At 44.4% G+C, this 13,815-nt stretch overlaps 1 protein-coding gene across 5 annotated transcripts in view; it reads left to right on the plus strand.

The window, feature by feature from the left end:
* Positions 1 to 13,815, plus strand: part of cc2d2a (coiled-coil and C2 domain containing 2A) — a 31,807-nt gene that overhangs the window by 15,030 nt on the left and 2,962 nt on the right. For 3 of the 5 annotated variants that reach the window (XM_029707504.1, XM_029707506.1, XM_029707505.1), the window contains 20 exons: positions 192 to 369; positions 543 to 696; positions 800 to 944; positions 1,088 to 1,226; positions 1,401 to 1,604; positions 1,692 to 1,784; positions 1,888 to 1,979; positions 3,097 to 3,264; positions 3,460 to 3,565; positions 3,691 to 3,800; positions 3,942 to 4,038; positions 4,194 to 4,292; positions 4,384 to 4,560; positions 6,670 to 6,873; positions 7,012 to 7,101; positions 7,198 to 7,311; positions 9,863 to 9,997; positions 10,097 to 10,219; positions 10,347 to 10,405; positions 13,575 to 13,752. In XM_029707504.1, coding sequence (XP_029563364.1) covers positions 192 to 369; positions 543 to 696; positions 800 to 944; positions 1,088 to 1,226; positions 1,401 to 1,604; positions 1,692 to 1,784; positions 1,888 to 1,979; positions 3,097 to 3,264; positions 3,460 to 3,565; positions 3,691 to 3,800; positions 3,942 to 4,038; positions 4,194 to 4,292; positions 4,384 to 4,560; positions 6,670 to 6,873; positions 7,012 to 7,101; positions 7,198 to 7,311; positions 9,863 to 9,997; positions 10,097 to 10,219; positions 10,347 to 10,405; positions 13,575 to 13,752 — 2,665 coding nt within the window. The other 2 variants (XM_029707509.1, XM_029707507.1) reach the window with 2 other exon arrangements.

The raw sequence follows: 13,815 nt of genomic DNA on the forward strand, positions 1-13,815 counted from the left end.
TTTCTGTCAAACATTTTCAGACCTCTAAGGGACATGGTTTCTTCTTGACGTTAGTCTAATTTTGAGGTCTGAAAACCACTGAAAAACTTCTGAAAGTGAAATGTCCCTTTAAGAACTAGAGGGGTTCCAAAAGTCCACAGAACAGGATATCCATATTTCACTTGCATGACTGTGTCTGTTCTTCCCCACAGGGGCGAGTTTTCTAGAAGAGAGGATGTTGCAAAGCGCTATGTCTTCACTAAGGTTTTATATAACAACAAAGAAGTCTCCAGAACAGACAATCGCTCCCTAAATTCTGATTTTAGAGTCCACTTTGGTCAGATATTCAACCTGAAGATAGTCAACTGGCCAGAAAGTATCAAGTTGCAGGTGAAGTTATGTTGGATTTCAGTTAATGATTTTTTTAAACTAAATGATTGAACTAAATCAATGATTTTTGAGATGACATTATCGTAATTTATCTCCATGTTATCTCTAATGAATTTCTTTCTTTCAGACACATTTAAACCTCCTGTTATTTGTGTTGTTCTGTGGCTGTGAAGGTGTTTGAAGTGTTGGGCTCATCCACCTCCCTGTTGGCAGAAGTGTTTGTGCCAGTCCCAGAGTCATCAGTCCTGACGGGTAGTGCCCCCTCTGAGGAGCTGGAGTTCAGCAGCAACCTGAGGGTCATGTTTGACCATGAGGCTGTCGGCAGTGGTACACACCCACACATACATATACACACACTGTGCAAATTTATACTTGGACATCTCTCTTACACCCTTCTCTCTCTCTCTCTGCTGTCAATTTGCCCTGTCAGACGTGCCCTTCTCCTTTGAGGCAGACGGTAGTAACCGTCAGACCCTGCTGACCTCTGGGAAGCTGTCCTGCTGTGTGTCCTGGGCTATAGGGGAGGATGATGTACCCCTGGCCCCGCCCACCACTCAGTCCAAGGCCATGCACAGGTACAGTAAACCAATCCCATCCAAGTTACGTACAGTAGAAACACTATACCCAGTAAGGTGAATTACTGCAGTCCTATTTTATGTTACTGGCTACATTCATAAATAAGTCATGTATTTCTCCCCCTCTCTCTTTGTCTGTGCAGTGGACTGAAACAGTTGGATGCCATCGCCTGCATTGGGGCATCTAGTCTTAATGATTTGAAGAAGCTTGGGGAGTGGGCCACTGAATCTAGACTGGATCCCAATGACCCAAGCAACGCAACCATCATGCAACTCCTAAAGGTGGGTGACTAGACACTACACATTACTAAGAGATCACAGGTCCATATTACCCAGCTGCCCCAGAGAGCAGGAGACTGCATTTAACTGTCTATACAGTCCCATATATTTAACTGTTTGCATGACCTCTCTCTCTCTCTCTCTATATCATAATAATTCGCTCTCTCTCTCCATAAGGTGGCCAGTAGTGGGGAGGTGACAGCTCCAGATTACTTCAGACTGGAGCAGCTGCAGGAGGAGTTCAACTTCCTGTCTGAGGAGGAAATTGAGCGGTCTCGCAGGTTCCGTCTGCTCCGGCTCAGAAACCAGGAGGTGGCTGAGTTCCGTAACTACAAGTGTGTCCCTGCCCTGGAACGGGAGGTCACTGATAAGGTGTTCCAGGTAAGGCACTGTATACTTTATAAGATTACTAATAAGGTTTAATAAGCCCGAAAACATGTTCAACTTTATGATTTTTGTCCTTTTCAGGAATATGAGAGGAGATTGAGAGAAGGAGAAATCGTTGACACTAAGGATCACCTAGATGCACACAGAGCCCTGGTGGCCAAATACCTGCAGAAGGTGAGTAGATGTGTTGGGCAGTTAGCTTTGAATCTGGAGTCTTGTCTGTGTGGATCTGCACATATTAATCATATTGATTTATTTGACTCTCTCTGTCTTTCAGATTAGAGAATCGGTCATCAACCGCTTCCTCATCGCCAAGCATCATTTCCTCCTGTCTGACCTGGTCCAAGAAGAGGAAGTTCCTAGTATTGGGTAAATACATTTGTGCATTTTCATACTTGTGAAATCATATCAAGGCAGAATTGTTGTGCTAATATTCTTATATACTAGATAGAATATAGTCATTGTGCTTGTTTGACTCATCAGTGTATTTAGGTAGGTAGCACCACATGCTTTTCCATTGCATGTGTGACGAACTGGCATTTACCCCAGTACTTGACTGGCTGTATTTTGTATTGGATTGTTCAAATTGTTTTGCTCAAGTGTTTGTGTTTAGGTTAACGGGGATTGCAAGATGGGTTATAATCTGTTGTAAATTTGTCATAAAAACTGACAGGGTCTAAGTAGATCACAGAATAGATCACAGGCCAGAGGAATGAGTTTCTCTTTGGCGGTGGGTCTCTGGAATATTTGATCTCAAACACTGCATTTCCCTGGCTGAAGAGATGTTCTCTTTTAGAGAATCTGAAAGCACATTCTTCTCTTTTTACACCACATCTGGATGTGACACTTAGCAACCAGTATTAACTCATACATTTTATTATCATCTATGTCATATTACTTTTCATTATTTGAACATCTTTTTTTCTGTGTCCCATTTCTCTATTATGCTTTGCATTTACATATTTAGTGGTGCAGGCCCTGGGTATGTTCATAGGCCTTTTATCCTCTTTTCCCCAACTTGTTTGTGGCTGTTAGTTTGTTTACTTTTAGTTTATTTATCATTATACTGTACACTGTTAGAAAAAAGGGTTCCAAAAGGGTTATTTGGCTGTCTCAATAGGAGAACCCTTTTTGGTTCATAGGAGAACCCTTTTTGGCTCCAAGGAGAACCCTTTTTGGTTCCATGTAGAACCCTCTGTAGAAAGAGGCCTACATGGAACCCAAAAGGATTCTACAAAGAATCAAGAAGGGTTCTACTATGGGGACAGCCGACGAACCCTTTTAGGCTCTAGATGGCACTTTTTTTTTCTGAGTGTAGCGTTAGTGTCGTATATCAGTGTACTATTGGTATTTGTGTAAATCATCCCCTCACAGTAAGTAAACAGTTGGAAGATAGAGTATGTGGTAGTATGGTCTGTGTTTACCCTGTAAAGTGAAGGAGAATATACTCTTTCTCTGGAATGACAGCTGTTGTTTTGACCGTCAGGATACTTGGCCTGAATCTGTTCAAGCTGGCTGAACCTAAGCGGCCCCTGAAGCCTCAGAGGAAAGAGAGGAAGAAAGTGACAGCTCAGAATCTGTCTGATGGGGACATTAGATTACTTCTCAACATTATCCGGGCCTACGACATCCCCATCCGCAAGCCCCATGCCAGGTACGACCTCAGAACTTCTAGTCACATGCTGGCTATATTATATCTACAGACATCCGTAAACCTTACACAACATCTCCAGACATAAAAGAACAAGAGAGCTTTTATTTACTGCAGCAACGAGGTCATACTGGAGAGTATTATGTCTACAACATTCCTGGACTATTTTAAACTCCTAATGTTTATCTCTTCTACCAGCAAACCTGCGGTGGCGTCTAAGTCGGTACGCTCTTTCACTGAGACGTTTACAGCAGGCCAGTCATCCCAGAGTGCCATCCAGGGCAGCGACTGGCTCCTCAACCAGGTAACACGTCTGATCTTCACCTGGATCAGTGGCTGTAACTGCAGAATATTCCCTTAATGTAAGTGTATATTTGTCTGTATTAGTTTGTCTTACCTGTGTATGTGTTGTGAATCTGTGTTTTCCAGGTACAGGTCAGGCCCTTTGTGGAGGTATCGTTCCAGCGCACGGTTCTTCAGACCACAACAGCAGATGGACCAAACCCCTGCTGGAATGAGGACCTGCAACTGCCATTCAGGTGAGTGTGTGACTGGTCCATGACTGGTCTAAATTGGGACATTTCTTTGACCACACATGGTCAATTTCATGATCACATGTATGGTATTATCTATGTTTGTTTAGAAGATTTATCAAGCATGTTTTTTTGTTCTTGCCACAGTGCCCCAAATGGAGACTACAGCACTGCTAGCCTGCAGTCAGTGAAAGACGAGGTCTTCATCAACATATTTGATGAAGTCCATTATGAATTGGGAGGGGTGAGTAGGACATCACAAGAATGTGAATCAAAGGGACTTTCCATGCCCTCTGGCTCAGGAAAACATATTACACATTACAGCACAGTTAACTACAATATCCATACACTTTCCGTGTCATTATGTTTTGTCAGTTTAAATCTTTCCTATATTTTCAGGATGGAGAGGATAGGGGGAGAGAAGTCCACACACGGCTAGAGAAACACTGGCTGGGCTCTGTGAAGATTCCCTTCAGTACTATCTACTTCCAGTCCAGGGTGAGACTGTCTATGACACCAGACCACTGATTGACAGACAGTGACTGACACAAGTAACTTAGTGCTGTGGTTGTGTTATCTGATCTGGCAGATTGACGGCACGTTTAAGGTGGACACTCCACCGGTGTTGCTGGGATACAGTAAGGAGCGCAGCCTGGCCAGTGATGGTGGCTACGACGCTGTACGCAGTCTTAGTGAAGGAGCCTTCATCACACTCTTCATCACCATAGAACCACAGCTGGTACCTGGAGAGACTGTTAGGGAGAAGGTAAGCTCAGCCTGGCAGGCTGTCTCTCTGTCTGTCCTAGCTGTCTACAGGCTCTCTCTCTGTGTTTGGTCTGTCATAGCCTTTAAAAAATATATATATTTACTAAATGCTTGAGTTATTAACATTCGTTTCTTCATTATTTCTTTATTCTCTGAAGAGTGGGGTTTAAGTCATTTTTTTTTTATTTTTTTACATTTATTTTCTTTCCTCTGTCCTTTGCTGCATTTGTTAGATGAAGGAAGTAAAGGTAACTGTTTACTGAGATATGTTATCTGCAGTATACTGAATGATGGCATTAACATTGCGTTTTGATTAGATAGATGTTGACTACAGCACACTGTGACTAATGTACCCAAGCAGTCTAACTGTCCATTGTTCAGCGGTCCCACAGTAAAATCCCTCTTCCCTCACAGTTATTAGTAGACTAGACACAAATATACTGCTCAAAAAAATAAAGGGAACACTTAAACAACACAATGTAACTCCAAGTCAATCACACTTCTGTGAAATCAAACTGTCCACTTAGGAAGCAACACTGATTGACAATAAATTTCACATGCTGTTGTGCAAATGGAATAGACAACAGGTGGAAATTATAGGCAATTTGCAAGACACCCACAATAAAGGAGTGGTTCTGCAGGTGGAGACCACAGACAACTTCTCAGTTCCTATGCTTCCTGGCTGATGTTTTGGTCACTTTTGAATGCTGGTGGTGCTTTCACTCTAGTGGTAGCATGAGACGGAGTCTACAACCCACACAAGTGGCTCAGGTAGTGCAGCTCATCCAGGATGGCACATCAATGCGAGCTGTGGCAAGAAGGTTTGCTGTGTCTGTCAGCGTAGTGTCCAGAGCATGGAGGCGCTACCAGGAGACAGGCCAGTACATCAGGAGACGTGGAGGAGGCCGTAGGAGGGCAACAACCCAGCAGCAGGACTGCTATCTCCGCCTTTGTGCAAGGAGGAGCAGGAGGAGCACTGCCAGAGCCCTGCAAAATGACCTCCAGCAGGCCACAAATGTGCATGTGTCTGCTCAAACGGTCAGAAACAGACTCCATGGGGATGGTATGAGGGCCCAACGTCCACAGGTGGGTGTTGTGCTTACAGCCCAACACCGTGCAGGACGTTTGGCATTTGCCAGGGAACACCAAGAGTGGCAAATTCGCCACTGGCGCCCTGTGCTTTTCACAGATGAAAGCAGGTTCACACTGAGCACGTGACAGACGTGACAGAGTCTGGAGACGCCGTGGAGAACGTTCTGCTGCCTGCAACATCCTCCAGCATGACCGGTTTGGCGGTGGGTCAGTCATGGTGTGGAGTGGCATTTCTTTGGGGGGCCGCACAGCCCTCCATGTGCTCGCCAGAGGTAGCCTGACTGCCATTAGGCACCGAGATGAGATCCTCAGACCCCTTGTGAGACCACATGCTGGTGCGGTTGGCCCTGGGTTCCTCCTAATGCAAGACAATGCTAGACCTCATGTGGCTGGAGTGTGTCATCAGTTCCTGCAAGAGGAAGGCATTGATGCTATGGACTGGCCCGCCCGTTCCCCAGACCTGAATCCAATTGAGCACATCTGGGACATCATGTCTCGCTCCATCCACCAAAGCCACGTTGCACCACAGACTGTCCAGGAGTTGGCGGATGCTTTAGTCCAGGTCTGGGAGGAGATCCCTCAGGAGACCATCCGCCACCTCATCAGGAGCATGCCCAGGCGTTGTAGGGAGGTCATACAGGCACGTGGAGGCCACACACACTACTGAGCCTCATTTTGACTTGTTTTAAGGACATTACATCAAAGTTGGATCAGCCTGTAGTGTGGTTTTCCACTTTAATTTTGAGTGTGACTCCAAATCCAGACCTCCATGGGTTGATAAATTGGATTTCCATTGATCATTTTTGTGTGATTTTGTTGTCAGCACATTCAACTATGTAAAGAAAAAAGTATTTAATAAGATTATTTCTTTCATTCCGATCTAGGATGTGTTGTTTAAGTGTTCCCTTTATTTTTTTGAGCAGTGTATATCCAGACCATCTGACTCTCGCTGATCTTAGTGTACTGCTGTAGCTTTATGGTGACCCCCCCCACTCTACACCTGTGACCCCTGTCCCAGTTTGACAGCCAGGAGGGTGAGCGTCTACTGCTGGCGTCAGAGGTCTTTGAGAGGGACGCAGCAGTGAGTTACCCCAACCGTCCCTGCCTCACCACCGTCATCGACATCAACGGGAAGACTGTGTTCATCAGCCGTTACCTCCGCCCCCTCAACCCCCCGCAGGAGCTGCTCGACGCCTTCCCCAACAGCCCCCAGGAGGCCACGGTCAGTCAGGTCTCCGCTGAGACAACACAGTCACTACTGATAATGGAGCCTCAGTCTGATTGCTGAGTTATAGCACTCTCAAGCTTTGACTGTTGCTTGATTTCATACCTGTGTCTCCCTCTCCTTCCCTCTCTCAAGGAGCTGATAGCTCGGTACGTTTCTCTCATCCCCTCTATGCCTGATAGCGTCTCATTTGCTGGTGTCTGTGACCTGTGGAGCACCTGTGACGTGAGACACATATCCAGAGACTCTGATTGTAGCTTCCAATAGTCTTATTAGAGAGCGGGCTCTGAGTAACTCCAGGTTTCCTTTTCCTGTTTGTAGCAATTCCTGACCCTGCTGGCGGGCGATGAGGAGGAACATGCTGTACTGCTCTGTAATTACTTCCTATCTATGGGCAAGAAGGCTTGGCTCATCATCGGCAGCGCCATTCCTGAGGTGAGCAACACAAAGCTGGACAACTAGACTTCAATCAAGTACAGGCTTAACTGAATGACAACAGAGACAAAATATAATAAGTCATTTTATTGAATAGTTAGGTGTAGGCCTCGTCTCCGAGGAATAGAGCCAGATGCTGGCATTCAACATTGGTTGAAAGGAAAGTGATTATTGCACTAGTAAGCCAATAGCTTAATCAGCAACCGTGGTGGAATTGCATTAGAGCCATGCTCATAGGCTGAGGTTAATAGGTCAATGACATTCCGTACTGTTGCTAAAAGGAAAGGAGGAAAACTGATGTGGTAACATTATGACACTACCCTATAAATACCTGCCATGCTGATGAGGTAACATTGTAGACACTACCATAGATACCTGCTATGCTGATGAGGTAACATTATGACACCTCCCTATAAATACCTGCCATGCTGATGAGGTAACATTGTAGACACTACCATAGATACCTGCTATGCTGATGAGGTAACATTATGACACCTCCCTATAAATACCTGCCATGCTGATGAGGTAACATTATGACACCTCCCTATAAATACCTGCCATGCTGATGAGGTAACATTATGACACTACCCTATAAATACCTGCCATGCTGATGAGGTAACATTATGACACTACCCTATAAATACCTGCTATGCTGATGAGGTAACATTATGACACCTCCCTATAAATACCTGCCATGCTGATGAGGTAACATTATGACACCTCCCTATAAATACCTGCTATGCTGATGAGGTAACATTATGACACTACCATAGATACCTGCTATGCTGATGAGGTAACATTATGACACCTCCCTATAAATACCTGCCATACTGATGAGGTAACATTATGACACTACCCTATAAATACCTGCTATGCTGATGAGGTAACATTATGACAACTCCCTATAAATACCTGCTATGCTGATGAGGTAACATTATGACACCTCCCTATAAATACCTGCCATGCTGATGAGGTAACATTATGACACCTCCCTATAAATACCTGCCATGCTGATGAGGTAACATTATGACACTACCCTATAAATACCTGCTATACTGATGAGGTAACATTATGACACTACCATAGATACCTGCTATGCTGATGAGGTAACATTATGACACCTCCCTATAAATACCTGCCATGCTGATGAGGTAACATTATGACACTACCCTATAAATACCTGCCATGTTGATGAGGTAACATTATGACACTACCCGATAAATACCTGCCATACTGATGAGGTAACATTATGACACTACCCTATAAATACCTGCCATACTGATGAGGTAACATTATGACACCTCCCTATAAATACCTGCCAGACTGATGAGGTAACATTATGACACTACCCTATAAATACCTGCCATACTGATGAGGTAACATTATGACACTACCCTATAAATACCTGCCATACTGATGAGGTAACATTATGACACTACCCTATAAATACCTGCCATACTGATGAGTGAGATAGGAAGTGATGTGAATTAGGAGTTTACTAGATGAAAAGTGACGATCCATTCAGACCAGCCTTACTGATTTGAATGTTCTTAACTACATTAGTCCAAAACAAATGTAAAGAACTGCATACTAGTTAAGACTGATGACCAACCTTGACTTGTTTTACAGTTAGGGGAGAGTGGGTAAGTTGAGCCACCTTTTTCTAGGAAACCATACACAAAATTCATAATTTGACCAAATATTTAGGAAGAGGTCATCATTTCATATAGTCTGTGAAGGAAGAAACCACATGGAAAAAGTGGTCCAAAAAACAGATTTTCACCAACACAAATGAATTTGTGTTAAGAGGTTTCATGATGCTTATATCTCAACCCAAGTAATAATTTAAAGATTGTTCTATACATCAGTTGGGGTCTCTATAAGCTTCAATATGAGGTCCTAAACCTAGCATGAAAGTGCATCACTGTAGCTGTGTGAGCTAATATAGTCAAAATGTTTGCCTTGGGGTAAGTTGAGCCAATGGCCTTGGGGTAAGTTGAGCCAATGGCCTTGGGGTAAGTTGAGCCAATGGCCTTGGGGTAAGTTGAGCAAATTGAACTGTTTTCTTCCCAGGTGTAATGCAAGGCATTATTTCTGGTATATGATGTAACAACAGGGCCTGGCCCATGTTAAAACTGTTTGTTAGGTGTTAGTCTGTTTTTAAAATATGCTTAAAATGATTAAAAGGCAAAAATGTCATCATGACTGTGTTGAATTGTGTTTGGAAAATAAAGATAGACATGGTTTTAAAAAGGTAGTGGTAATATTCCATTCAGCACAGACATTTGTTGGCGGCTCAACCTACCCCAAACCCAGGGTAAATTGTGCCAAGACACTGCTTTTTTGGGACAAGCTACGTTTTAAAAACTGTAATGTTTACATGAATTCTGATTTCCAGGGATACACAACATCCTGAAATATATGTAGATATCTTTGTAAGAAAGTGATGCTGAATGTAAAACATTGTCAACTTACCTCACTCTACCATACTATAACAGCTCTGTTCTGTGGAATCTGTTTTGTGAAAACTCTTGCCACCTCTCCGTCATAGGGACCCACAGCGTATGTGCTGACCTATGAGCAGAGTCGCTACCTCATCTGGAACCCCAGCAGTGGTCAGTACTACGGCCAGTATGACTCCTTCTGCCCTCTACAGACTGTGGGATGCCTGGTCAGTGCTGACAATGTGAGTCGCTATTCTAATTTACATGATATGACTGAAGTAAGATGTTTTGTCTGACAGGTTTCTGTATATACCATATTCACTCATTCTTCTGTCCTCTAGGTATGGTTCAACATTCAGGTGTACACCTCTCCACTGAGGATGAGTTTTGATGTCACCAAAGCCAAACTCTGGAAACCGTTCTTCTCCAGGGCCTTTCCAAGCCCTGGGCTGTCCAGTGTTCAGGTGAGGCCAAGTGTGACCAGTGGCCACCATGCATGATTTATCTCTTAAGACCTAGCCTCAGTATCTCTCTGGACTTTGACCTCTACAATTACTTACCCGTGCCTTCTGTCTTCTCTTCTCTGTTTAGCCTGAGGAGCTGGTGTATCAACGCACAGACAAGGCAGTGGCTGCAGAGCTGCAGGACAGGCAAGTCATCTAACCTAGAAAGAATTCAACACATCATACTGCATCACAGTGCCTTCGGAAAGTATTCAGACCCCTTAACTTTTTCCAAAGTCATTCTAAAATAGATTAAATAAAGACAATTCCTCAGCAATCCCAACACAATACCCCATAATGACAAAGCAAAAACAGGTTTTTAGAAATTTTTGCAAATGTATTAAAATTAAAAAACAAATACCTTATTTACATAAGTATTCAGACCCTTTGCTATGAGACTTGAAATTGAGCTCAGGTGCATCCTGATTCCATTAATCATCCTTGAGATGTTTCTACAACTTGATTGGAGTCCACTTGTGGTAAATTCAATTGATTGGACATGATTTGGAAAGGCACACAACTGTCTACAGTCGTGGCCAATAGTTTTGAGAATGACACAAATATCTTAATTTCCACAAAGTTTGCTGCTTCAGTGTATTTAGATATTTTTGTCAGATGTTACTATGGAATACTGAAGTATAATGACAAGCATTTCATAAGTGTCAAAGGCTTTTATTGACAATTACATGAAGTTGATGCAAAGAGTCAACATTTGCAGTGTTGACCCTTCTTTTTTAAGACCTCTGCAATCCCCCCTGGCATGTTGTCAATTAACTTCTGGGCCACATCCTGACTGATGGCAGCCCAATCTTGCATAATCTATGCTTGGAGTTTGTCAGAATTTGTGGGGTTTTGTTTGTCCACCTGCCTTTTGAGGATTGACCACAAGTTCTCAATGGGATTAAGGTCTGGGGAGTTTCCTGGCCATGGACCCAAAATATCGATGTTTTGTTCCCCGAACCACTTAGTTATCACTTTTGCCTTATGGCAAGGTGCTCCATCATGCTGGAAAAGGCATTGTTCATCACCAAACTGTTCCTGGATGGTTGGGAGAAGTTGCTCTCGGAGGATGTGTTGGTACCATCCTTTATTCATGGCTGTGTTCTTAGGCAAAATTGTGAGTGAGCCCACTCCCTTGGCTGAGAAGCAACCCCACACATGAATGGTCTCAGAATGCTTTACTGTTGGCATGACACAGGACTGATGGTAGCGCTCACCTTGTCTTCTCCGGATAAGCTTTTTTCCCAATGCCCCAAACAATCGGAAAGGGGATTCATCAGAGAAAATGACTTTACCCCAGTCCTCAGCAGTCCAATCCCTGTACCTTTTTCAGAATATCAGTCTGTCCCTGATGTTTTTCCTGGAGAGAAGTGGCTTCTTTGCTGTCCTTCTTGACACCAGGCCATCCTCCAAAAGTCTTCGCCTCACTGTGTGTGCAGATGCACTCACACCTGCCTGCTGCCATTCCTGAGCAAGCTCTGTACTGGTGGTGCCCTGATCCCGCAGCTGAGAATCAACTTTAGGAGACGTCCTGGCGCTTGCTGGACTTTCTTGGGCGCCCTGAAGCCTTCTTCACAACAATTGAACCGCTCTCCTTTAAGTTCTTGATGATCCGATAAATGGTTGATTTAGGTGCAATCTTACTGGCAGCAATATCCTTGCCTGTGAAGCCCTTTTTGTGCAAAGCAATGATGACGGCACTTGTTTCCTTGCAGGTAACCATGGTTGACAGAGGAAGAACAATGATTCCAAGCACCACCCTCCTTTTGAAGCTTCCAGTCTGTTATTTGAACTCAATCAGCATGACAGAGTGATCTCCAGCCTTGTCCTTGTCAACACTCACACCTGTGTTAACGAGAGAATCACTGACATGATGTCAGCTGGTCCTTTTGTGGCAGGGCGTAAATGCAGTGGAAATGTTTTTGGGGGATTCAGTTCCTTTGCATGGCAAAGAGGGACTTTTCAATTAATTGCAATTCATCTGATCACTCTTCATAACATTCTGGAGTATATGCAAATTGCCATCATACAAACTGAGGCAGCAGACTTTGTGAAAATTAATATTTGTGTCAGTTGTGTCAAAACTTTTGGCCACAACTGTATATAAGGTCCCACAGTTGACAGTGCATGTCAGAGCAAAAACCAAGCCATGAGGTCAAAGGAATTGTCCATAGAGCTCCGAAACAGGATTGCGTCGAGGCACAGATCTGGGGAAGGGTATCAAAAAATGTCTGCAGCATTGAAGGTCCCCAAGAACACAGCGGCCTCCATCATTCTTAAATGGAAGAAGTTTGGGACCACCAACACTCTTCCTAGAGCTGGCCGCCCTGCCAAACTGAGCAATCAGGAGAGAAGGGCCTTGGTCAGGGAGCTCTAGAGTTCCTCTATGGAGATGGGAGAACTTTCCAGAAGGACAACCATCTCTGCAGCACTCCACCAATCAGGCCTTTATGGTAGAGGGGCCAGACTGAAGACACTCCTCAGTAAAAGGCACATGACAACCCGCTTGGAGTTTGCCAAAAGGCACCTAAAGACTCTCAGACCATGAGAACCAAGATTCAACTCTTTGGCCTGAATGCCAAGTGTCACATCTGGATGAAACCTGGCACCATCCCTACGGTGAAGCGTGGTGGTGGCAGCATCATACTGTGGGGATGGTTTGCAGCGGCAGGGACTGGGAGACTAGTCAGGATTGAGGGAAAGATGAATGGAGCAAAGTACAGAGAGATGAAAACCTGCTCCGGAGTGCTCAGGACCTCAGACTGGGCCGAAGGTTCACCTTTCAACAGGACAACGACCCTAAGCACACAGCCAAGTGGCTTTGAGACAAGTCTATGAATGTCCTTGAGTGGCCCAGCCAGAGCTCGGACTTGAACCCGATCTAACATCTCTGGAGAAACCTGAAAATTGCTGTGCAGCACCGCTCCCCATCCAACCTGACAGAGCTTGAGATGATCTGCAGAGAATAATGGGAGGAACTCCCCAAATACAGGTGTGCCAAGCTTGTAGGGTCACACCCAAGAAGACTAGGCTATAATTGCTGCCAAAAGTGCTTCATCAAAGTACTGAGTAAAGGGTCTGAATACTTTTGTAAATGTGATATTTCAGTTTTTATTTTTAATAAATTAGCAAAAATTTCTAAAATCTGTTTTTGCATTGTCATTATTGGGTATTGTGTGTGGATTGATGAGGGGGAAAAAACAATAATACATTTTCGAATAACCTAACAAAATGTAGGGGTCCGAATACTTCCCGAAGGCACTCTATATGCATAGGTTAACACCTCCACTTCTCTTAACATCTCCCTTACCTGTAGGGTTGAGAAGATTCTAAAAGAGAAGATCATGGAATGGCGGCCCCGACACCCGACCCGCTGGAATCGCTACTGCACCTCCACCTTGCGCCACTTCCTGCCAAAGCTGGAGCTGAGTGGAGGGAGGGACGTGGCCGACGAGCACCGTCTAGAGTTACAGAGTCTACTAGGGGACTACAGGGTGAGTCTGGGGCTGGGAGGGACAGGGGTGAGGACAGACTATGGCTGGGAGGGACAGGGGTGA

This window comes from Salmo trutta, chromosome 22 (genome assembly GCF_901001165.1).
Source record: "Salmo trutta chromosome 22, fSalTru1.1, whole genome shotgun sequence".
Taxonomy (NCBI): domain Eukaryota; kingdom Metazoa; phylum Chordata; class Actinopteri; order Salmoniformes; family Salmonidae; genus Salmo; species Salmo trutta.